Here is a 26,333-nt window from a genome sequence, read left to right as displayed (position 1 = left end):
AACTCAATCTATATTACACATTCCCATACATGACTAGTTCATGAATGTCTACTCCCCCACCACGGAAATTTAACCTCCATGAAAGTAGAGACAATGTCTATCTTTGACCACATCTTATTCCCAATAGGGAGCACAGTGCCTAATATATAATAAATGCTCAATAACTATGTAGAATTAAAGTTGAAAGTCCCAGCATGTAAGGGAATTTAGCCTTAGAACACAGTCTCTCCTATTTGGGGCATATGTGTTTCTCCTTATTATAACAAAGGGAGTATTATCTCTTCAATTTTACTGATTACTCTGTGAACTATATGAAGTGGTTTTAAGAATTGTCCATGTAGTGGAATTTTCAGGTGTTTTAAATTCTCTTTCCCACTCTTTCCCTTTGTTTTTTTTTCTACTTGTATGCATTTACTAAGTTTTCTACATTGAACATATATTACTTTAAAAAATGAACTTGAAAAAAAGAACCCTGAAAGCAACTACTTTTTCCCAACTTGAAAATAAAGAGCTTTTGGAGTCTTGTTGCTGGAATCAGAGGGGGGAGAAAATGAAATCCTGGCATGCCACCTGATCCAGCAAAGAAAAATATTTGCATAGGGGCCAGGCACGATGGCTCATGCCTGTCATCCCAGCACTCTGGGAGGCTGAGGTGGGTGGATCACTTGAGGTCAGGAGTTCAAGACCAGCCTGGCCAACATGGTGAAATCCCATCTCTACTAAAAATACAAAAATTAGCTGGGCATGGTGGCACACATCTGTAGTCCTAGCTACTTGGGAGGCTAAAGCAGGAGAATTGCTTGAACCTAGGAGGTGGGGGTTGCAGTGAGCTGAGATTGAGCTACTGTACTCCAGCCTGGGTGACAAAGTGAGACTCCGTCTCAAAAAAACAAAAAAGAAAAAAATTTGCATAGGTTTCATAAAAATAGTTTTGTTTTAGGCTACACTTAAGGACAAATGACAGATGCAGAACAAAATACAAGTATTATAAAAAAATACAGTGGTGATGAAGCAAAAGTGAAGCTGACAAGAGGCATGAAGTGGTAATTTCCACGAGGGGTGGTAATTTCCTCAGTCTTTTGTCCTTTCATGGAAAGGAGTCAAGATACTAAATCCTGTTACCAAAAGCAGCAGTAGAGGTGTAAGTATATTATCTATAATCATATAGATAGATATGACAAGAGAAAACAACAGAAGCAGTAATATAATCAAATGTTGAAAGGAAGAGAGGGAGAGAGATAAATGAGATAAAATCTCATCTTTCCAAGTAGGGAGTCAGTAAGTATTGTCTAAAGTTGCTAATTAAGAAATAGGTTACCCTCATGAGTGTTATGGAGGTAACTGGAAGAACTGGAAACAGGATAGGCTGCCCTGGGAATTGGGAATGCAGGTGGACAGAGGTGCAGTAGAGCCAAGTAGGATGTTTTTCATCAAAAGCTCATCTGTAGTATTTGATTTGTTATAATGTGCAATTAAGAACTTAATGGAATTAAGTTATAATGTGCAATTAACAACTTGAACAAAATGAAGAGGCTGGATTAAATGGTCTCCAAGTCTCTAGAACCAAGAGTCTGTAAAATACAACCACTTTTCTCTTTAGAGAAGGAGAGGCAATGAACATTACTGAGCACTAACGAATGAGCTATTTGCTTTCTGTCAGTCACCTGCTTTATGCTTCTGGACAGCCCTGTGAGATAGGGCTCACTGTCCCCATCCTGTGGACAAGGACATCAAGGCTGGCAGTAAGGTGAACTTTCCTAACTAGGTCCCCACACAGATGCTTAAATAAGCAGTAAGGCTGACATTTCGATCCAGGAGCCACTCCACTTCGACACCCATTGTTTTTCCATGGCAGCCAATGCAGCCAAAGCCTTGGGAAGCCTGACTTTCCCCCTTCATTATATATACATGTCATTAAATTGCAAAGTTACCAAGAATAGAAACAGAAAATCACTTAAAATCTTAACACCTAAGAAACTTCAGCCTCACTCACATCTGACAGGATCATATCATTTGTTGACTTACTGGGTTTTTGGTTATAGCAACTAACATTCTTTAAACTGTGGTATATATGCAGTTTGAAGAAGAGCAAGAGTCTGAGCTACCTTCTTCTGTGCAAAGAAATAGGAAATTACTGATACCTTTATTCCCAACTTCCAGAGGTAGCCTCAATCCTGAATTGGCTTAAATAATTTCTTTGCAGATGGACTAATTTTTATAAATCTGCTGATGTAATTCCAAGTCTATAATTAGACCACTCACGTCAGTTTGTACCCACAAATTCCTTCTTCCCTGACCCTCTTACCCCCACCCAAAGTTTTCTACCCAGTCTTATCCATCCCATAAAGCCCCATTTAAGTTTTACCTTCTAGGAGTCTTCCAAGCCCCTCCAGCCCACAGTGCCTTTGCTTTTTAAAAACTTACCAGAGCTCTTATTCATTCAGGGCTTCCACTAAGCCATCTGCAGATTGGGCTGTCTTATCTAGCCCAGGGTCCTGAAATCTGAGCTGCTGATGGAGGACCAGGGCAGTGACCCACATCTCATGTAAACATTGATTGAGAATCTTCTTGAGGGACAACCCATGTGCAGGACCTGCACGTTCTCTATATTTTTCTCATTGGCATGATATGAGAGGCCAGCAAGAATATAGAGAACATGTGTATAATAGGATCTAGATACCCAACAAGGTTGTACCAAATTCTGAAGACTTTCATTCTGACTTGAATAGAGCCTGAGCCAGAGATTGTCATTCTTTCATTTATATAGCAAATAATAGGCACAAGGCTTTCTGCAAGGTGCTGGAGTAGGTGAGGGAGACCAGATGCACAACCCTCACCAAGATGATGACAAAATAAGTCAAAACTAGAATGGGCAATTCTAGTAAGTGCTACAATTGGGGTATGCCTGGGGTCTATGGGGATGCAAAGAGGAGCAACCAATTCAGACTTTTGGGGAGGATGATAGGGAAGGCTTTCTGAAGAAGGACGCTAAGCTGAACCAGGGGTGAGTGTTGGACAGCTAAGGGGGAACAGTACCTGCAAAGGCCCCAAAGCAAGAGGCCACAGCAGGGCAGGGCTGAGAGCCAAGGTAGACTGAAGCTTTCAGTGCTGGAGGAAAGTGATATGAGACAGGAAGGAGGGGTGGGCAGGAGTGGTTTGGGAAGAATCTTCTAAGCCTCTCTTGGATTTCTAGATATTATCCTGATGGTTTTCATCAGGGAAATGGCCAAGCTGCAGTTTCACCTTCTGGTTGCAAGGGAGAAAGGATTGGGGAGAGCAAAGGGGGTGTTGGAAGAGTCCAAGCAGGAGAAAGCAGGGCCAGGAGTAGCGGCAAAGGAGATAGAAGGAAGTGAGCAGAGGCCAGAGACCTGATGACTGGACATGAGGGCGGGAGTAAAAGGACCCCTGCCCAGGGCACCTGTATGACGATGGTACCGTTTATGGAGTCAGAGAACAGCGAGGCTGCAGGCAGGAGGAAGCCAAGGTCAGATTCAGGCAAGGTAAATTTCTGATATGTGTGGACATGGAAGAGAAGATGTCTAAAAGGCAACTAGATGTGAGGCCTAGGCCCTGCAGAGTCTGCAGAGTAGATCTGAACTTGGAAGTCAGCATGGGATGGAGGCTGACCCCAGGGGAAAGGAACTGTGCAAGTGCAAGGTTTGCATAAGTGGGTGCTTCTCAGGGTGACCAAGACCCTTCCGGAGACTTCAGTTCCTCTGACTATATGAGACCCAAGAGAAAAACAGCACAAAGTGCTCCTTGAGTTCAAGGGAATACGTAAATTCTGAACATTTCCATGTCTACTAGCATACAACCTAAACAGGGATAAAAAGACATCTTTCAAGTCAGAAATAGGGAAGATGCCACTTCTCTGCATTTGCTGCTACCTCTTTATTCCTTTCTTTAGGTCACCAAATATCTATTGAGTGCTTGCTCTGTGATCTGGCAGACAACTCAAAGGCACAGAGATGAAGATGACACGCTCCATGGAGCCAGGGAAGGGCCTGGATGCTGCGGGAAACACTACAACAGGTAGAGCTCTGTAAAAATGAGATTTCAATGAAGTTTACCATCTAGTGGAGAAGAGATCCAAGGACACCCGTGACTGAGAAATAAAACAGAATCAACTGGGTGCAATAGGAGAAGTTGCTGACAAAGGGCTTTGGAGACTGAGAAGAGAGAGAAACACCACCAAGTTCCTTGCAGAGAAAGGCATTTGATAAAATGTGTGTTGAATGAAAGGACCAGGGGTTTGTGGAGGATGAGGAAATGATGGCTGTGAGATGGGCCTGAGAGGAGGGGCAGGGTTTTGAACTGGGAGGAAAGGTGCCATCCCATTCAGGAGGAGGATGAAATCAGGGATAAAATGAGGTGGCTGATATGAAAGGAGTTGGGGCATCCTTGGCTTGGGCTTGTGAGGAGTGTGGGCCACAGTGCTATGGGCAGTCAGGAGCCAGGCTTTCAGTTCTAACGGGGCTTAGAGAAAAGGCCAATTCAAGTCTCTTTGCTCATGGCAAGAGGAGGAAAGGGGGCTCTTGGTAACCGAGGACCTGCTTCTTAAGCGCTGGAGACTTTGCATTCATTACCTCACTTAACACTAAGAACTCCGTGAGGTAGCTCCTTAGTCCCAGCACTTTTCAGGCGTGGAAACTAAGGCTTAGAGAAGGAGTGTACCATCTTTTGGCTTCCCTGGGCCATACTGGAAGAAGAATTGTCGTGGGCCACAGATAAAAATAAAATACACTAACGACAGCTGATGAGCTAAAAAAAAAAAAAAAATCGCAAAAAAAATCAACGTTTTAAGAAAATTTATGAATTTGGGTCGGGCTGCATTCAAAGCCGTCCTGGGCCATGGGTTGGATAAGCTAGGCTTAGAGAATATAACAGAGTCTCATAGCTATCCAGTATAGAGGCAAGACTTGAACCCAAGATTTCTGAATCCAAAGATACATGGTTTCCAGTGGAGACCATGGAAATCAACCTGAAATCAGGCTGAGAGAGCCTCATGCAACTCACCCTGCCCTTCGCCTTGGCCTCATTCTGTGTAAGAGTCTCCTGACTTAACGACACCAGTTCTTTGATAGGCGTGGTGTCTTCCTTTGGACACAGGCAGAGTATAAGTAAATAGAGTAATACTTCTTATTAAATGAAGAAATGGGTGATAAACCAGAGCTATGGCCTCTCAGGATTGTCTTGCTGCCAAAGGCCTGTCTCATCTCTGAGTGGCCATTGGGCCTACCAGGCAATCATCTTCTTTAATATCAACCTCACTGTGTTCTACTTGATGAGTCTTATAGCCCTAGATGGGACAAAGGCATGAGGATTCCTGGGTGCCTTTAACAAGTCTCAAGTTGGGAATGCTGATTTTAAAACTCCAAGTGGCCACTTAGAATCTTCTGGGTAGTAAATGTCCCCAGCATGAGTTTCCCTTACTCGTCATTAGGCAGCAGACTCTGACCCCTAGAATGAGTCTCCTTCAGAACCATAATGGTGCTGGGATGGAGAGGCTGGGCTTGCAACGTAGTTGATGCATCAGCAAAGACCCCAGGAACTAACTATGTTTATTACAAGTGACTGGAATGTGCAATCAGCAAATTCACAGACAGGAAATAAAGATGAATTAAGTTCGCAATTTAATTGGAATAGAGACCCACAGTCCTCCTTTCCCCATGCTGCCTTGAAAAGGAACAGCTGACTGGTGAGCCCTATCCAGTTAGTGTCCTGGGCTTTGCTACATTGCCTTGCTGTACAGGACTGTGCATCTGACCAGGTGGAAGTGGGCATTTCGGGAGGAAAGCTGCTGCCCAGATACCAAAGCAAGACAAATGCCAGCACCTGCAATGCTGGAACAACGGGCAGTTTCCAGGGGTCTCAGATCATTGCTGCTTTTGCGGGGAGACAATGATACCATCTTGTCAGGGTTTGTGCTTATTTTGGGGATATGGGGGGAGTTTATTACCCAAGGCTGCTGGGTATAGTTTATGTAGCAAGTGTAGTACCCAAGGGCATCACATCCTAGGAAATGCCAAGCACACTGCAGAATCAGAGATTGTTTATAATCACTTTCTAGCAGACGTTATTCTTTAAAAATTAATATATTTAAAAAGAGGTGAAATGTCCTGAGGAAGGGTACCTTTTTATGATTTCCTGAAGGCAACACGTGTGCTAGTGATGGCCCTGGGGTCACCTCATACATCAACCACTACTGAGAGGCGGCAGTGGCTTTTGGAGAGGATTCTGACACCAATTCAGGTGCAGCAGGATCGATCGACAGCCATGGTGAACTAGAAAAGGGCAGTGGCATTCAAACTACAAATTTGCTGTTCTTGATTTCCAATGACCATCATCATTAATAATCTAGTTACCGTACATGTGGTATTTGACTTGAAATTTGTCATTTTCTTCTGGGAATGCACCAAATACTTAATTCAGCCCCTAGGCAAAGACTGTCCTCTGGAAAATTACTAGCTTAGATATGTTTTAATGATTGCCACTCTAGCCTCTTTTCTTTTTATTGGCTATCTTTATGTTCACTTTCAAAAAATTAGAAAATGCAGATACATTTTTTAAAGGAGGAAAAAATGTATAACTCCACCACCCAGGAGTCATCACTGCTATAGCCTTTTCCAGAGTTTGAACTGCCCAGTTCTTCTCTGCACATACCATTTCAGCATATATTTTAAAATAAGAACAGAATATACCTACTCTTCTGTAATCTATTTTTATCATTTAGTATATACTATCAGCATCTTCCCATGTGCGGTACAAAGCTTCTATCTGGATTTTTTTGGGCCTATATTTAGTTATCCTACATCCTTTTTAAAATGATCATCCTACTCCTCAAAATTATTTGATAAATGAATATTCACTAAAGTACCGGCTCTCAGAGCATGCTCTTTCTCCCAACACATCTCGGCAACCCCATTTTAGTGGGGCCTTCTAAAGATCAGATAACATTCCAAACCCATGGAGCGAGTCTCTAATAGAATTTCAGACACTGTGATAGAAAGTGGCAGTGCTCTTTCTGGGGGGCTCAGGGGGTGTTCTTGGTGCCCTTGAATTACAAGACCAAGGTCGTAAATGTCAACAAGCCTTAAGGTAGAAGCCAAGGACAGTGGGATTCAGTCTTGCCCTGATGCAGACCTGCAGTGAACCTCAGTTTCTTTCTCTGTAACTTGACCCCCAAAGTATGCCATGTGGTTGGGTTGTGCAGCCAGGCAGAGAGTGGTAATAATAGATAAGTTGGTGGAATAGGCATGGCTGAAATCTTCTGAGCCTTGTGGGTCAAAGTTGGGAGTTTGAATTTTAAGTATAACAAGAATCTACCTGTTAGTTTTAAGCTGGAGAGTATACAATTTATAATGTATGAAGACCCCTTTGCTGTTAATGTTAAGGCATGACCCTCTCTCGGCTCAAGCGTGGAAAGGCGGTGACCCTCAGTGGAGCTGGGTTTGAGACATTTCTCTTAAACAGAGCATAGGGAGAAGGCATTCTTTGTGTGTGTATTTGTGTGTGTGTGTGTGTGTGTTTCTCTGCTAGTATTCCTGAAGCAGAAGGTAAGCCTTCCCACCACGGCCAATGGGAGGAGGGTGGCTGCCAGAGGTGTTCTCTTAGGGCCTCTCACTGGCCTCTAATTTGGACTGGCCAGTTTCCCTGGCTTCATTTGCCTTTCTTGGATCTTAAACTGGTATTTCCTCATGGTAAATCAAATAGGTGGTCAGCCTGTAAGTCACAGCCAAGTTCGATGCTAGCAAATGCGTCTATAAATTTTTTTAATGAGGCCAGATGTAGCTCCGGGATATATGTTACCAAGAATAAATCTTACCAACTAGCAGAGTAGCTGGAAAAGACAAAAACCCTCATGACTTTCCTCCTCCTCATATGTCACGACCTTGTCTGGTTTAACCCCTTTCCTTCTTAACTTTCTGATCCCCTGTTGAGGTTTTATGTCCCCCGCTTCAACTTCATATTAGGAAAAATTCTAAACACATAAAATATTTGAAGGAATAATGAATATCCTTATACCCTTGATGTACAGTCAAAATGAACATTTTGTCATATTTGCTTTAACTTTACTGAGTCATTTGAGAGTAAATGGAAGACATTGAGCCACTTCAGCCTTAAATACCTAAGCATGCAACTCCTAAAAACAACGACATCCTCCTGTGCAACCTCAGAATTGTGATCCCCTAAATTTAAAATTGTCTTAATATGATACACGATGTAGTCGAGACTAAAATTTCCTCAATTGTTCTTAAAATGTTTCTTTTATAGCTTTTTTGTGGAACCAGGATGTAACCATGATGAGTTTTCCAAAGTGTGAATAATATGCAATTGCTATACAAAAACAACGAACTTCAACGATCCCTCCTTGGAGAACTCCCAGGAGCTTGTGCTTCTGCAGAAGTTTCTCTCTGGAGGAGTTAATGAGTAAAAGTTATGATTCAGTAATTTTGCATGTACCAAGTGTCATGCTAATGTTTATTATTCCCACTATATGATAACTACAAGAGAAATAATCATTAGGTGATTAAGAACCGCAGTCTGTCTGCTGTAAAATTGCTGTGTTGACAGTAAAAGCAAAAAAGGTTTTTAGGGTCAGGATGCAAAAATATTTTACTGTAAGGAACTCACATCAGAATTCAAGGGATTCATGTTTTAGTTTTGCATTACTTTCTGTCTTAATTTTCTTTTTGTATTATAGTTAATTTAAAACTGATGGATTCCATCAAATATCAAAAACCTTAAGTGTTCCCAACTCACTTAGTCTATGAGGCTAACTGGAGACTTGATTTCTCTTGGCTACAGGCTACCATAAAGATTCCGTGTACATATTTTAAAAAGATTCAATATGATCCTAAGAATGCCAGATTTATGCAGAATGGCATTAGACTCTACCTTTAGGGTTCTGTTCACAGCTGAGTGAAAAACTACCATTTTTAGCTGATTTCCTAAAGAGCGTCATCAAACCAGTATTTTCTTAACCTTTAACTCTGATTTTTGAGGCAACAAAAAGACAAATAACACTAATGCATTATGTTTTTGTATGGAGAAAGGAGCTGGAAATGGGAGGTCCAGGCACCCCACAGGGATCGCTGCTTGGATTTTCTGGCAGGAGGGGGATGGGGAGCTGGGCCCTAACCAGAGAGCTTAGTGTTCTAAACATTCCCTTATATGGAGGCACATAATGTGTTTCCCGCATACTGATGTTAAGCCCCGAGGATACAGAGCCTGTGAAGCAGGCAAGAAATTAGGCTTCCCATTTGCACCATGACCCTCTCCCCTTGCACAGAATGTACAAGCCACAGCTTCCAGCCCTCATTTGGGACTCCAGGTGCAGTGGAAAGCCCAACCGAGAGACGCTGCCTCTGCTCCTGTTCCACTGGTCCCTCACTTCCAGCAGCTCTTCATAGCCCTTGCTAAATCTATCAGTAATTTAATCTTACCTGATTCTGTGTGTGATCTTTTCCTGTCAATCTATGCCTTGCTTGAATAGTGCTGTATATTACTATGTTTCACCTCCAACCCCTTCCTCAGTCCCCTGAATTGTCAAGGGGACAATAGAATTATTATTCTGGATCAGAATCATGTCTGGTCAACTGGAAAAGATCTATAGCCAGGAAACTGTGGCCTAGAAAGTGGGCTTTCTCTTCCCTCAAGTATAATATGCCAGTGTCTTCCAAGGTTAGCATTTCCTAAAGTGGAAATTGGGCATACAAGGAAATGTGATTTAATCATAGTGAGCCACACAGTGAGCAAGTTCTCTCCTTTTTCAGTTTCCTATCTTTCTGACAACCTTAATGAGAAAGTCTCCATTTGAAACCAGCACATGTTAGCACCTAATATTTACTAATCTTGTTTTTATCAAAGAGGGAGTAGGGCTTGTGTTCAGAGATCTGGGCAGGCAGCAGCTGGAATTATATGACTTTGCTGTATTTTGATTGATTGTATTATTCTGGTTGCTTTCTAATGATGGCAAGAGGTGATTTTTTTAAATGGAAGTGATAGTTTCCTTTTAAAATTAAGTTTCAGTAAAAAGATTATGTAAATAACAGAACCAGTGATCTGCAGATGTGGCAAGAACTGTGACAACTAAGCATCAATGTCAAGAGTCTGGCAGCTCTAGTCCAAGAAAATGCTTTAGATCAGAGATCCTCCACTCTGCCTGCCCATCAGAGTCAAGTGTGGAGCTTTTAAAACATCTGGGTCTGGCCAGGCGTGGTAGCTCATGCCTGTAATCCCAGCACTTTGGGAGGCTGAGGCGCATGGATCACGAGGTCAGGAGTTCAAGACCAGCCTGGTCAACAGGGTGAAACCTGGTCTCTACTAAAAATACAAAAATTATCCAGGCATGGTGGCGGGTGCCTGTTATCCCAGCTACTCGGGAGGCTGAGGCAGAGAACTGCTTGAACCCAGGAAGTGGAGGTTGCAGTGAGCCGAGATCGTGCCACTGCACTCCAGCCTGGGTGACAGAGCAAGACTCCGTCTTAAAAAAAAAAACAACAACGAGGTCCATTCTCAAGGATTTTGTTTTCCTTGTGACAGGCCTCAGAGATCAGAATTTTTAAGCAGATTTCCAAGTGATTTAAATGAGCAGCCATAGTTGAGACCATTGCACTAACCTGCACTGCCTCCCTGGTGCTTGGCGATGTCCATTGTAGAATAATACTCAGTAGTGCAAACTGTAATATGACCTTGCCCACTGGGGGGTCTCCTCACAGAAAAGTCATTGATACAGAACTACATAACCAAGGCTCTGATTTCTTGGCAGTTACTGGTAAGGCTCACAAAATAAGCAAAAATTGAGCTGGCTTTGGATGAAGGTGATGGATTGCCTCTGTCTTGAATGGTGGTATCTTGAGGATTTTAGAGGATAAACATTACACCACGACGAAGCTGAAATGTCCCTCCCCTGATTTATGGTTAATGAGCCTTGTGTTAGGTGCTGAGGATACACTAATGACCTTTACCTGGGAAATCTTTCCTGTTACCTCTACCTCCTGTTTCTATGGATCAGTTCTTGTTTTATGCCATTTTTCACTCTATTTTGTATCTAAGCTGAGGGTCTCTGACTATAAATTTTCATCAGTAAAATTCTGAACAAAACATCAACTGATAAATGTTTATCAATCAAATCTATATAGTTGCTATTGTTAAATGGTGTGTTAATAGTTAAAAGCTTTGGGAATGGCTGGGCGCGGTGGCTCATGCCTATAATCCTAGCACTTTGGGAGGCCAAGGCAGGTGGATCACTTGAGGTCAGAAGTTAGAACCAGCCTGGCCGATATGGTGAAACCCTATCTCTACTAAAAATACAAAAACTAGCCAAGCATAGTGGCACATGCTTGTGATCCCAGCTACTTGGGAGGCTGAGGGATGAGAATCGCTTGAACCCAGGAGGTGGAGGCTGCAGTGAGCCAAGATTGTGCCACTGCACTCCAGTTTGGGCAACAGAGTGAGACTCTGTCCCCCCACCCCAAAAAAAAAAAAAACCTCTGGGATCATCTTGCCCACCACTGGAGGGCTTGGGGGGTAACCCTCTATGCTGACAACCGGCAGGTGGGTGGTGAACAGTGCCATCATGGATGGGATATGCCCTGGAGTCTCTCACTCTGGCTCATGGGGGCTCTTGGTCTTGTCTGTGGAACCAGTGACTCTTAACTCTCAGACCATTTTTTCCCAAGTCCTGATATGTTCACACTAGCAGGTTTGTTTTTCAGATAAGGCCATTTCTGAAAAGATGTAAATATACTTAAATATCATCAAGTCACAATAAGGAAGGGTATTATTGGGAGTCAAAGTGCCTCCATTCCACAAAGCGTGGATTGTTTTCAACCAAAAACATAATCTGTGTCTGGGCTAAGAGAAACACTCATACAGAAAGGCCAGAGGCATTACTTGTGGCTGCCTGGGCAAAGGGACAGGACGCACTTCTTGGGCAGCTGGAGGAGTTTTTTTTCCTCAGAGTGATGGGCAAAATCATCCTGGATCAAGCACAGGTGGGTGTATGGAGTGACGGTCTGAGAGGGGTGGCTGAGATGGGGCTTTTACTTTTTTACTTTCCATGCATTTGAATTGTGTACATTTGCTATGTATGAGTCTTTTTCCTTTTAAGGAAAAAAGTAATAAATATTTAGTGCAATAAATCTAAACAATAATTTAAAGTCTAAAAAGTGAGAGACACTTCTCCCGTGCCCCTGTCACCCATCACATCCCATAGAGGCAGTCACTCTTCTCACCTTGGTGAGTACTGCTTTTATAACTACTAATTTTATATGAGAAAATCCGCTAGAACATAAAAACATCTGGAAGAATATCCTTTAGAATGTGAACAGAGGTCGGCTGGGCGTGGTGGCTCATGCCTGTAATCCCAGCGCTTCGGGAGGCCGAGGTGGGCAGATCACTTGAGGTCAGGAGTTCAAGACCAGCCTGACCAACACGGTGAAACCTCATCTCTTCTACTAAAAATACAAAAATTAGCTGGGTGTGGTGGCGCATGCCTGTAATCCCAGCTACTTAGGAGGCTGAGGCAGGAGAATTGCTTGAACCTGGGAGGCGGAGGTTACAGTGAGCCGAGATCACGCCACTGCACTCCAGCCTGGGCAACAGAGTGAGACTCCGTCTTAAAAAGATAAAAAAAAAAAGTGAACAGAGGTCATCTTAGTGTGACAAAGTGGTTTTTGTTTTCTTTCTGCTTCTCTGAGTTTTCAATCAATGAATTTATTTCAATTATGTAACAAAAACAATTAGAGGAAAGACATTAAAAGGTAGAAGTAGGAGAAGGTCAGATGTGGAGATGGAACTATTGAAAAGAACAAAAACAATCGGCAAAGCTCAGCTGGGCATCTCTCTGTACTGTAATACGCTAACCTTAAGGATCTTTGGACTCCAAGGCACATCTGGTTTTCATCCAGACTCCTGCACTAGCTGTAATGCTGGGAAAATCAGCTCCCTCTTGGGCCTCAGTTTTCCTATCTACAAAATTTGAGGTTGCACTAGATGAGCAGTTTCCAACAGGGGGAGGTTTTACCCTCCTAAGGAATATCAGGCAATATCTAGAGACATTATTGGTTGCCACAATGAAGGGTACTACTGGAATATAGTCCAGAAATGCTGTTCAACATCCTATAAAGTCCAGGGCAAACCCCTAAAAGATTATCTGGCTCCAAATTGTCAGTGGTGCTGAGGTTGAGAAACCAACCCTGGATGGTCTCTGGGGGCCTTTCCAGATCTGACTGGCATTCGGATCTGTGAGTTTGGGTCTAGACTCTCCTCACCTCTGGTGAGGGCAGTAATGCTCTCAAATGACTGACCGGAGTGTTTCTGTGGTCCACTCTAATAAGGAGAGAAGAAGTAACAGAGATGAAGGCAAAGAACACTCCAGGCAAGAGGCCTTGCAGTAAAAGGCAGACTAAAGGGCTCTGTCCTTCCCGGGCACTCAGGCCTGCCTTCCCTCACATGTACAAATAGGTCCCTCTCCTGGTGTATGCTGGCATAACAAACAATGGCCGAAAGTCTAGAAAACCATGCAAAATTTAAACACAAACTTAGTGATTGCTATTTTCCCTAATGACCGCTTTCTGATTTCCCAGGGAAGGAAATACTAGAGGAAACACTAGACATTAATAGAATTTCCTTTAAAAACCTGATACATATAAAAATACTTAACAAATGCTGATTTGTTTCAGATTAGATCCAACAAATATATTAAGAGGCTGCGAAGACCAGACCATTTATGGATACAAGATAAATGACAGACATAGCACTACCACTACAGATTGCAGGTAGAAGGTCTTTTCAAGAAGTGGTGCCAGAACAATCTGGAAATAAAAGATTTATACTTCCCATTAAACACAAACATCAATTCTAGGTGAATAATATGGACTTAAAGGTCTGTTTAGCGTTGAAAGACTAACCTCTAAAACTTTCAGAGGATAGCCCCATCTTCATGCGTTAGAGTAGGAAAGGTTTTCTAAACAAATCACAAGAGTATCAACCGTAAGGGAAAAAAATAACTACACTAAGCCTCAAGAACTTCTATTCACCAAAAGACAAGCCAGAGTAATATATCTGCAATACATGTATCCATAGTATATAATGGCCACAAATCCATAAGAAAGATGACTTAAAAAGGCAAGAATGTTGACCAGCCCTTCACAAAAGATGGTGTCCAAATGGCTAGTAGCATGTGGAAGGAGAATCAGCATCATTAGGGAAATCAAAATCATAATGAAACATGACAGACCCCCCAGAATGGCTATGATTAAAGAGGGACAAATTGTTTATGAGGCTGCAAAGAAATTATAACTCTCATACACTGCTGAATGGAAGTATAAATTGGTACAATTTGAAAACTGCTTGGAAGCTAACCTAATAGGTATTTCCCTAATAAAAACAGGAGCATCTATACACCAAAACATATGTACAAGAATATTCACATCATTATTCATAATAGTACCAAACTATAAACAACCGAAATGTCCATCCACAGTAAAACGGATGATTCAGTTAGTCTGTTCATGCAATGAGAATACTAGAGTAACTAACTGATTCGGTAATAAAAAATGGATCATCTACAACATGGATGAATCTCAAATGTAATGTTGAATGACAGAGGTCAGAAAGGAAAGGGGAAACTCTACATGAAGTTCAAGGACAAGCAACACTATCTCTGGAAATAGAACTCGGAACTATGATTCCTTGCGGAACACTGAAGAGGGCATGAAAGAACCATCTATGGTACTATAAATGTTCTGCGTCTAGACCTGGGCTACATGGACATGTGCCTTCATCAAGCTGCACACTTAAGATTTATGCATTTGACTGTAACACATTAATTGAAACCACCAGAACACCCTATAAAAACCAAAAACCAGAAAAATGATGCACAGGTACCTGGGTTTCTTACTAATATTGCACCCTGAATTTTGAGAAATATTTATAAGCACCTACTAACTTAATGAGGAAAATACCTTTGTCCAAGTGATCAACTGTTAAATTTATATCCCTCTACCTATCAATGATATATTAATCTGTCTTTTTAAAAAAGGCAGAAAAAGACAAAAAATGGAAAAGTAAAATGGGCAAGAGATTTCTTACTTTTTCCTTTGCACTTTCTGGTATTTCCCAGTTTTTCTAAAACTAGCATATACTATTTTAAAATTATAGGTCAATAATAATACATGAATATGCTTTCCTTGTAAGAAATTAAGACATTCCAGATAAGGCTAAAAAGTCCCTGTTGACCTCTAATCCTGGATTCCTCCCTCATACCTAGAGAAAATGACTGTTAATTATTGGTATGCTTTTTTTTTCTAGATCTTTTTCAATGCAGAGTTATTTGTGGTTTATATCTATGGCATCATGTGTGTCTTGGCCTAAAACTTTTTTAAGCTCAATATTGTATCTTTCACTATTTTTTATCTTGGTATGTGCAAAACTACTTTATCAGCTTATTCTTTTTACCTGCTTCAGAGTTTTCCATGAGAATGGACATTCCACAGTTTATACAGCCTTTCCTCTATGATGGCCATTAGGCATCTTTCTTTTTTTTTTTTTTTTTTTTTTGGCAATTAGTAGTCTTTCATTGAGAAGAATTGGTATGTCATTTAAAAATTTAATTCTAGCTTCCTAAACTAAAAAAACTCCAGAAAGCTCATGCCTGATTCTAATCTCAGAAAGCACTGTCTAGGCTTGGAGATCTCCCCAGCTGTCTAAGTAGAAAGGGGAATGTGGACTTCAGTGAGCCTAATCCCTGCTCTGTGTTCCCCATCCTTCCCCGACCTCTAGCCCCCAAGGACTGGGATCAATACTGGAAACCTGTGCTTTAGTTCTTCCACCTCTGCTGCTGCTATGCTGTGTGACGTCAGGTGAGTTCCTCCTCTCTCTGGTTCTCAGTTTTCTCACTTATGAATAGAAGGGGTTGAAAGATTCATGCTGTAGCGGGTCTGTCTCAGGTCTCAGCTCTGAAGGTCATTGATACTGAGTGTCCTGTTGTTCTCAGTGATACATGTGAGTGACCACCCAGACGGTGCCTGAGGAAGTGGTCTTTTCCTTGCGGCCCCCATCAATAGTCTGCCTCTGGATTCTGAACAGGGGAAGCTGAATTGATGGTCTCTGAGTCACAGTTCCTCATGAAAAGAGGTGCTTAACAGGAGACACTCGGGGACTAAGGCTTCAGGGACCCGCCCCCACCCCACCTCCACTGTTCTGGTGCCCCTGAGGCCTTCAGAAGTTGTTCCTATTTATCCCTATGACTTATGAGGGCTACGTTGCTATAGCAACCTGGGTCTGCTGATCTGTGTAAAAAACTTATCAATTAGCTGTCTGGAGAGTCCATTTAAGGGGTAACAGAGAAGCAATTACTCCTTATAGAGGAAGCGCAAACAGTCCCCATTTCAGAGCCTCTCAGGGAAAGTCTGAGAATGGCAGGTCCAAGTCACTCATTTTAGGGACGGGGGCACTGAGGGATGAAATGAACTGGTTCATCCCAAGTCACAAAGACAATTAGAGGCAAGGCATCCTTTCTGGCTCTGATTCAGAAGCTCCATTATCTCTCTACCTTTGTTCCAGGCTTCTCCTTTCCCCTCCCGTCTATTCTCCAAGCACCTATTGCCTCCAAGATGGGCTCTAGACTGTAAGAGCCTTGTCCTTCACTCTCCCAGTAGCCCCCAGGCCTTTGAAAACAGCCAGGCAGACCCCCTCACCTGCTGCTCACATGGCATCCTGCGGTGGCCCACGAAGCCCCAGTGACCTGCTGCCTGGCTGCCTCCCTCCACGGCTCTAACCTCTGTCCCCTTGGCACCAGCTCACTATGAGGTCCTCCCTATTCCTTAAGACCAAGCTCCATCCTCTTCAAAAACAGCACATCTCTCTCTGACACAGCCACTCTCCCTTTATCCTGTGTATTCCTTCACAGCTCCCCTCCCCATCTGCAACCACACTCTGATTGTTACGACTTTGCTCGTTCCCCTCTCTGGAATAAAAATGGTAAAACTCTGTCTCTTATTCATGACCATTTATCCACAACCTAGAACTGCTCCTGGCAATGAAGAGGCTCACCACGCCTCTTGCTGAATGAGTGGATGGATGGCTGGATGCTGAAAGAGATTCCCACTAGGTCCTGAGAATGAGGCATCCCAGAGCAACATCCTTCTGTTTCCTTCTGCTCCAGGCTGTCTCCGTTACCTCGACACCTGTAGGACTGGGCCGACTGGGAGCACCATGTGGAGAACAGAGACAAACTGGAGTGCCTTGGGGAGGAAGGAGGAGAGCACAGTCTCTGAGTCAGCCGTGAGGCAGAGCAAATACAAGTAGTCATGCAGGAAGAAGAGTGCCGGTTCTGCGGGGTCCCAAGAGGGAGATGTACGGGGGGTGTGCTTTGTTCAATATGACAACACTACCGATGGTTTAGTTCTTACTGCATGAGCTTTACATGTGGTGTATCTTTCCGGCCTTGAAACTATCCTGCAGGGTAAAACAACTGTCCCCCATCATAAGAAATGAAGGTAACAGTGCATGTTCTCCCCTCAGCCTTGTTCTCCCCTCAGCCTGGGACAGCTTCACCAGGCAAATTCCTGCTCATTCTCCAGGCCATCTCCCCGGAGAAGTCCTTCCTCAACCCCAAGAACACATCGAGTTCTCTGTCTTCTGTTCCCACGGGACCCTGCACTCACCCCTCCTAGCTCTTGCTGTAACAGTAGACACATGATTTCGGTGTAAATATGGACAGGACAGGAGGCAGGGCTGGACACTGCTACATGCCCCAGGACAGTGTCTGTCCTGTGATATCCAAGGAATAATTATCTAATGAGTGAGATGGAGCAGGGAACCCTCTTAGGGGCCCTGCAGCACCGCCCCCGCCAAGCATGGAAATAAAATCTTGAGTTTCTTCAAGGGAAATTCCAGGCACCTAGCTAGCCCTGAGAAGTAAATAAGCAAGCTGATAAGCAAGAAGGTAATAGTAACTTAAAACAACAGCCAAGGAAGCTAGAATCATGGGATGTTTGATTCCCTACAGAAATTAAAGATAACATCTTCACATATGAACCAGAGTTCTTTTTCAGGAACCTGGACCCACACCAAACAGATGTGCTGGCATGCATGCAGACCTCAGATAAGAGGGAACCGCAGGCCGAACTCTGACCGCAGTTCCAGTTCTTTGTTCTAAACTTATTCCTAGGAGGCCTGGAAGAAGCCATACCCACAAGCCAGAGCTAACATTCTTTTCTGCTGACCCTAAATTTTAAAACAAAGCTTCTCTTCCTTACCCAATTGCAAAGCAGAAACTCTCTGAAATCTACCTATGACTATAAGCCCCCACCCACTTCAAGATAGCCTGCCCCTTTGGGCTAAACCAATGTGTAACCTCCATACAATGACTTATAACTTTGCCTGAAACTTCCGCTTTCCTGAAATTTACCCCTGCCTTTAAAAACCCTTGTTTGCAAGCCATTGGAGAGGTGGGGTGTTAAGAGAGAACTGCTCAGTTCTCCTTGCTTGGTACTCTGAAAATAAACACCCTCCTTTCTCCTGCAGTAAACCTCGGCATGGATGTTTGTTCTTACTGTGCCAGGCAGGTGGACCCCAGTTTGGTTCCATAACATGAGGGAATGGCAAACTGAGACCTAGACAACTGCACTAATCGTGAATGGGGGAGCCAGGACTAGAATCCATGTCTGTCTGGAAATGAACTGAAAAGAGCATGTGAGCTTGTACTCAAAGCACAAATCGATGCAGGAGCCTCAATATCTGCTTGGGGTTGCCATCCCCTCCAACCTGGAGACACCCCAATTCCTTTGGGCTCTGGACTTACCAGAGCTTGCTCTATGAGGAGGCAGAAGAGGATGGCATTGCCCACTTCCCTCAGGCTCTGGAACACGTCTGTTTTGAGCTCTGCGTACTCAATGATGTCCTTCAGCTGGTGGTGGAAGAACTCCAGGATCCCTGGGAGGTGAAGCGGGGTGGTCAGTGGGAAGTTGACACTGCTCAGTAGGGTCTATGGGAAACAATGACTGAGTGGCAGCCCCAGACCTGACTCTGGGATAGCAAAAAGCCAAACCACGCATCCCTCTTACCTGCAGCCCAGAGAGATTTCTTTCAGGGCTCAGTACTGGACAAAGTTCGAGTAGCTGGCTCATGTCTTTTTCAGAACACACACACGCACACACATGCACACACACAAACACAGGCACACAAATGAGGCACCATTGGACCCTTCCCAGTCCCTCCAAAGTTGCCTGAATTCCTAATCATGACAGGAATTAATATTTATTAGTAGGTGTCAGACATTGTGCTGAGCACTTTATCTGTAATATCTCATTTAATACAATATCACTAACTAGGCACTATTACCCCTGGTTTCAGATGAGGCTCAGAGAGGGTAAGGGGCACGCCCATAGTCACACAGGTAGTAAGTAGGGCAGCTGGGACTGAACACCAGAAATTTTAGCCTTATCTTTTTCCTATTGTGAATCACACAGATCCAGCACTAGACATCTTGGTTTTGGAAAGAAACATCAGATGCCAATTCACAGTCCCCATTTTTCCCTCTTCTCCAGGCCGTTTTCAGTTCACTATTAAGGAAAGAAATGATCATTTCTCTGCCCAGCGGTCAAACAGCAAAGATGTCCATTTCCTGACTTATCTTAGATATGTCAACTTGGCACCACTGCCTGGAGCCTCAGTCTCCCCAAATATGCAGATGGAGGAAGATCTCCTGGAGGTGCTGAGCTCATAAATACCTTTTCTAATAACCTGGCTCTGCATTATTTAAACACGCTCACATTTGCTGTCCTCTTCCAACTTCCCAGCAGTCCCATGAGGCAGGTCCCGCAAGCATCATCTCCCTACACTGACAAGATGATAACATTGCTCAGAGGGATTAAAAGGCTATCTAGCTAGTGGTGGGGGAGGATGGATAGCCAGTACTCTGCCAGCTCACTGGCATGTTAGAGAAGCAAACGCTCTAAGGTGGATGGTCAGAGCCTCCCTCCCCACCATGGGAGGGGTCTGGATTGTTTTGCTATCACCAACCTGGGGAGCCATACTCATGTCGGGGCAAGCGGCATATCTTGGGCATCACCTCTATCAGTGTTTTCACATACTGGAGAATGGTTCCTTGGAGCTGACAAAAGAAGAGTACAGATGAGTGGGCTGAATTCTGGGCTATGCGGGGTATGGAGGTTATGCTGAGACCTCTGAGAGGATGGGGCAGGCTCTTGCCTAAAGGCAGGGAACAGTCCCTTTGACCTTTATAAGGGAAAATAAGCCTTTATAAGACTGAAAAAGGAGCTCTCTCATTGTCTTGGGCTTACAGACTTCAAGGAGGGCACATTTCTAGGTGTAGGGTCTTTCCTGGGGCTGAGGATGCTTATAGCAGATTCAGACAAAGAGCTAAAATGAAATGGAGCCAGGAAATTGTGGAGACTGAAACATGCTATTTAATTTCAGCCTGGAAAATTCATGGCACGTTCATCCCTCCTGTGCCCAAGGCAGACATCTTTAATCAATTACCACATTTTCTTGTTTTACTCTGGATTTAGCTCCACAATCTGTAACAACCCATGGTTCCACAAAGCTACTGCCAAAGAATTGGAGTTAGCAGATTAATCCTATTTGCTATTCCTGACCTGGTTATATATTACTTTCTCTTTCATCATTTGAAATTTTCATAAACATCTTAAATGTTTTGGCCTTCAGCAGTGTTGCAGGAAATTAAATGAAATTCAGATGACCATATTTGGGGCAGATTCAGAATAGTGGTAAAGGGATACAGAACTCTCTTAAAGCCAGTGCAGTATGGGGAGCAGTGTTCAGCAAGAAATCCCAAGGGAAAGAAGCATGGTGACTGATTAGAGATGTCTGCCATGGGTAAGGGTGTGGAAAATGGCAGCACATGTGTCATGAATTTGCCCTGCTCAAATTAGATAATGGAGCACAGCTGGGGAGGTTGAGCAGTCAGTGGCAAGCGCTGAAGGACAAAATCAGGATTTCTGAGTTCAGTCATCAAATACAAGGAGTCTGGGGGTCAGAAAATGAGGAGCACAGCTATAGGTCAAAATGTGCACAGAAATGTAACAGAATGATAGGTAAGACCAATCCAGGGATATGGGCAAGGGAACTCCTTGAGTGGTTTCTACAGGTAGAGCTGCACTGCCTGGGATTTGTTTTTACAGGCCAGGTAAAAAGTAAAAGCAAACTTTGTTTATGTCAAACCCACATGGGCATATCTCAAGCCACACTGAGGCCTTTCCTTACCAAGCTCTTCACAATCTTTAGCAGTTCCTCCATGACCACAGCGATGCCCTGATAACCCAGGAGTCTGCAGATAGTCTTGAAATGAGGTGGCCCCACGAAATTCCTGTAGGAGCTGTAGATGTGGCTGTAGGCAATGTTGAGAGGCTGGAAAACAGAGGTAGTGGCAAATAAGTGCCTGACTACTGAATGGACACTGGTGGAGTCCTGGCAGATGTTCTGCTGACAGAAGCATTAGGAACCCAGTGTTACAAGCGTGCTCACTGGAGCCCCATGAATATGTTTGCAAAATGGTGGTCATAGAGAGAAGTGTGGTCAATGACTACAGGATGGCGCACAGTCACCAGATGGAGCAGCCACTCCCTAGCAGAAGAGGATAAAGGGCTTCCAAGCAAATACCCCTTTTACAGGGATTCCTGCCACCCATGACGTTCCACACCCAAACCAGGAGTTTTACAAATTGAGCCATGGGGGAAAAGATAAACAGCCGATATCTTTCTTAAGAGACATTACTAGTACTAGACATTGGCTGGAAGAACCAAGTGAAAACTCAACAGCTGGTTCAACATTGTCATCTTTCCTCTACTGTTAGTTGTTTCCATCTATGACAGGCAGGGTCCTGGGAACACATAGGCCTGGGAGTCAGGAGATCTCTGCTGAGTGCATGGGACAACCACCTACAGTTTTCAAGCCTTAGTTTCCACATCTATGAAATGAGGGGTTGGATTAAGTCAGTGGTTTCCCAACTTTAAGAGCAGCAATCCAAAGGAAAGATGCCACAGAACCTCATATGTGAAGCAGGCAAAACGGAGCTGCTCTGGCTTGATGCTGGCTGGGGACCCACAGACCTGGCCACCACCATTGTCTGCTGAACCCCATGAGACATCATAACTGAATTTGAAGGATCTCTTTAAGATCTTTGAGTATATGCAACCAAGCTATAGGGCCCTAAACTGGTCTCACTTGGTTGGTGAGAATGAAAAGTTATCATTGACTCTAACGCTCTGTTCTGGAAATGCTGCTGCTTACGGAGCACCTAATGCCAGGCTTTGTGAAACCCTCCAGGTGCACTATTGTTTAATCCACCCGACAAATCTATGTGATCTATATCATTATTAGCCCCATTTCACAGATGAGGGAACTGAGGCTTAGGTGGGAAAAAGCCTGCACTCACCTGAAGTGGGTACGGCTGATTCCAAAGCCCATGCTCCACCTATCATGGTGTATTTTGGAAGTTGAATTCTTATATAAATGATACTCAGTTTTTTACATAAGGTTTCAGTTCAAAACTTAGGTTTTTTTCTTTGTTTTTTTTTGAGACAGAGTCTTGCTCTGTCACCCAGGCTAGAGTGCAGGGGTGCGATCTCGGTTCACTGCAATCTCTGCCTCTGGGGTTCAAGCAATTCTCCTGCTTCAGCCTCCCAAGTAGTTGGGATTACAGGTGCCCTCCACTATGCACAGCTAATTTTTTTTGTATTTTTAGTAGAGGTGGGGTTTCACCATGTTGGCCAGGCTGGTTTCAAACTCCTGACCTCAAGTGATCTTCCCACCTCGGCCTCCCGAAGTACTAGGATTATAGGCATGAGCCACTGCACCCAGCCCAAAACTTAGTTCTGAGTGTAGTTCTCCCAACTGGAATTGCAAAAATCTTGTACATGGAACATGCAATTTATGGGATGACCACATAAGATATTCCATTCACTGAAATTCTCTATTAGCTAGCTAGTTAGAAATTATACATCAGTTAAATGGAAATTCTAATGATGCTTTTGGAGTACTGCAAGATTTTCAACTCTCTTTGGAGCCATCAAGAAAATATTTAATTGAGTTCAGTCTAAGTTTTGAATTAGGTACGTATGTATGAATTATTCTAAACTTTACAAAACAAGCATCACAAGTATGCACTAATAACAAGGATCCGTGAAGAACACAATTAGAGTGCCCACTAATAGCAAGGACTTGTGAAGAATCAGAACACCCACTCATTCACCAGGTTCAGTAATAGTTCACTTGGTGAGCTCATGCCTAGATATTTGGAGGCCTGGAACGTGAGAAGGAGCAAAATTTTGTACATGACACTGAGAAGCTGTCACAGCAAACTCTCCCTGAACCTAGGGGAGGTACTTATTGTATTTAGCTTCGAAACGTATGGGCCAGTAATAGCTTACATAGGGAGAAAATGGAACTGACTTAAGAGTATGATGTTCACTGAAGCTGATGTTCAGCAAATCCTGGGAGTGTGTGACTTGCTGAGTTGATTTAGCTAACAGTGGGGCCAGGCCATGTCATTTTCTAGGTGTGGAGCAAATCTATTTGAGTGCCTCTGTCACAGGCCACCCTGTCAAATGGGGCCAGGACTACTAGGTTGAGGTGACTAAGGCATGTAGGATATGCAAAATGCTAGGAGGCGTGTACTCTTCTAAGCGAGTGCAGCTTAGTTTTTGCCCTGTTAGCAAAGCCCCACTCTGTATTCTCCTGTTTCCCTCTCTGGAGATGATGAATACATAGCAATCACCAAACAAGCCATGGCTTACCTCTGGTGGGAGGAGGAGACTAACTGGAAAGGGGCATGAGAGGACTTCCTAGGGTGATGGAAAAGCTCTACATGCTGATTGGGCTGTTGACTACATAGATGTGTTTGTCAAAACTCACAGAACTGTACATACAATTATGATCTGTGCTGTGTGCACTGAATGCGTCCCTTCCAAATTAGGATTTGGAATCTTAATCACAAACAAATTAGGATTTTTGTGTTGAAATCCTAACCGCCAATATGATAGTATTAGGAGGTGGGCCTTTGAGAGGTGATCAGGCCATGAGGGTGGAGCCCTCATGAGTGGGATCAGTGCCCTCATCAGAAAAGACAAGAGTGCTTGCTGTCTCTCTCTCCTCTATGCATGGGAGCCTACAGTGAGGAGAGGGGCCATCTGCACACCAGGAAGTGGGCCCTAACCAAACACTGGATCTGTTGGCACCTTAATCTTGGACTTCTCAACCTCTAGAACTGTGAGAAATAAATGTTTGTTACTCAAGTCACTCAGCTTATGGTATTCTTGTTATAGCAGGCTGAACTGACAAAGACAGTGCATCTTACTGAATATGACTATACTTCAATAAAAAAGTAAATTTAAAAATCCCACTGAGCTATGTCATAGCTTAATTCACCTTCCCAACATGATTTTCAAAGGTTAAAAAGCAGAAACATGCTTTAAATTGTCTCCTGAAGAGGGCTGCAGCTTCAGCCAGCACAGGCACCAGGTGACAAAGACCTGGCTGTGCTCACAGCCATGGGAACATAGTGCTCATGGACTGCCCTGACAGCCTTCTCATTCTCCACCCACACCAGGGACTCTAGGCTTCTCCTGTAAACCCAGCAAAGCTCTCAGCACATTCTTGTTTGTCCCCTTTTCAAATATTGCAGAAAGGAATTTCTGAGTAGCAGGCAGCTTTCTAATGGATATCACTGGAGGTGACAAAAAGCAATCATCTACTTTTCTGTCTGATTCTCTGACTTCTTTTCTAGCTTGTCTGAGTCCATAGGATGGGCTTTGGGGTGGGCACACCTCAGTTCAAATTCTAGGTCTGTAAATATACTAGTTAGATGCTCTTGGGCAAATTACCTAAACCCTCTTAGCCTTAATTTCCCCTAAGTAGAGATGATAATACCAAATCCAATAGGGTTGTTTGAGGTTTAAATGTGATCACATATATAAAGCAGTCAGCATGGTGCCTGGCACACTGGAAACGCTCACTGAAATAATAGCTATTAATATTATTTTGTTTGATGACTTGGTAAATAAAGACAAAAACACAGCTTTCTGGTCGAATTTCCCCCAGCAGCTTTGGTGACAGCTACGATTCTCTGATTGTAAATAGGGGAGTGCATATGTGGGGGGTAATTTTATGCAACACAGCATGTACCCCACAAAGTGATAGGACAGAGGTGAGAGCCAGGACTAGTTGATAGAATGCACCAAAAAATGCATTTTATTCAACATTAAGAACATCATAAAAATGGGAGATGTTCAGTAACAGATTGTACTGGGTGGAGTCCCTCCTCACTGCAGGTATCTTATAACAACAGGGTTGTTATAAGGGGTCCCATCAAGGGCTGGAGGTGGGGATAGATGTGCTCCCTCTAGAGGATCAAGCTGAAACGCATTCTTCCTGGACGCTCATCCTTCTGAGTGGTGTCCTAAACCCTCACCGCCACCCAAGGAGCTTCTAGTACCAAGCTTCCCTGAACACTTCCTGGCAAGCACAAATAAATACACATTTACATATACGGAAACTGTTCAGCAGGAATTCCCAGATCTAGGCAGAGGAGGAGAATAGTATTGGAACTGTTTTACCACGTAAGGATTTTTAAAATGCCCCCTACACACCCACTCGGTTCACTTTGGAGGCCCCTGATTGACATTCCTATGTCAGTCTTGGATTCTGGTCTAGACTGGGAGTTTAGGCTTCAGTTGATGGTCCAAGATGCATTTCATGTGAGAAGGACCAGCATGAAATGAGGAGAATTCAAATCCTCCTCCTAAGATTAAAAAAAATTCCCCCGACCCCTCATTCCCCCAAATATACCACACACATGCAAGAAGAAATGCACACGCATGCTGAAAAGTACACGCACACTCATCCCCAGAGGGCACCCATCTGACCTGCTGGCTCAATAGGAGGCTGGGCCCTATTGAGAAAATGTGGGAATAGGGGAGCCTGGGCATTTTCTGAGGCTTGGCAAAGAAAAACAAGAATGCAACATGACATGAGCCATTGGAAACTTGCCATTGAACCAATTCTGCTAACTGATAGGTTCCAATCAATGGGCCTCATAGGAAACTAATTATGTATCCTGCCTGGTTAGGATGGCTCACTTAAAATCAAGCTTATTTAAATCCACACTACACAAAATAGATAGATTTATGAGATCTCAAGAAATAAACAACCCTGATTCAGGAATTAGAGCCATGTTATTACTGTGTGACGCAGACCTGCATTTTCTTAAAAAAAGCAAAAAAGTATTTTTAAGGAGAGAAAAAAATATGGTGAGTTTAATCCGGCAGATCCTGGGCACTGTA

The 26,333-nt window shown here is 43.5% G+C and overlaps 1 protein-coding gene and 1 long non-coding RNA gene across 6 annotated transcripts in view; one reads left to right on the top strand and one right to left on the bottom strand.

Moving 5' to 3' along the window:
* Positions 1-26,333, bottom strand: part of CYFIP2 (cytoplasmic FMR1 interacting protein 2) — a 134,291-nt gene that overhangs the window by 20,074 nt on the left and 87,884 nt on the right. For all 5 annotated transcript variants that reach the window (XM_019027387.4, XM_004042898.5, XM_055387217.2 and 2 more), the window contains 3 exons: positions 21,259-21,402; positions 20,035-20,125; positions 18,815-18,945 (listed from right to left, as the gene is read on the bottom strand). In XM_019027387.4, the coding sequence (XP_018882932.1) occupies positions 18,815-18,945; positions 20,035-20,125; positions 21,259-21,402 (366 nt within the window). The remainder of the gene's footprint in view (positions 1-18,814; positions 18,946-20,034; positions 20,126-21,258; positions 21,403-26,333) is intronic.
* Positions 3,908-18,736, top strand: LOC134758606 (uncharacterized). The gene is made up of 3 exons (XR_010133970.1): positions 3,908-4,032; positions 15,790-15,869; positions 17,174-18,736. It is a non-coding gene; the product is annotated as an uncharacterized lncRNA (long non-coding RNA).

The sequence above is a fragment of the Gorilla gorilla genome, chromosome 4 (assembly GCF_029281585.2).
Source record: "Gorilla gorilla gorilla isolate KB3781 chromosome 4, NHGRI_mGorGor1-v2.1_pri, whole genome shotgun sequence".
Lineage (NCBI taxonomy): Eukaryota > Metazoa > Chordata > Mammalia > Primates > Hominidae > Gorilla > Gorilla gorilla.
Note: the sequence above shows the minus strand (reverse complement) of the source record. Positions and strands in the feature narration are given on the sequence as shown.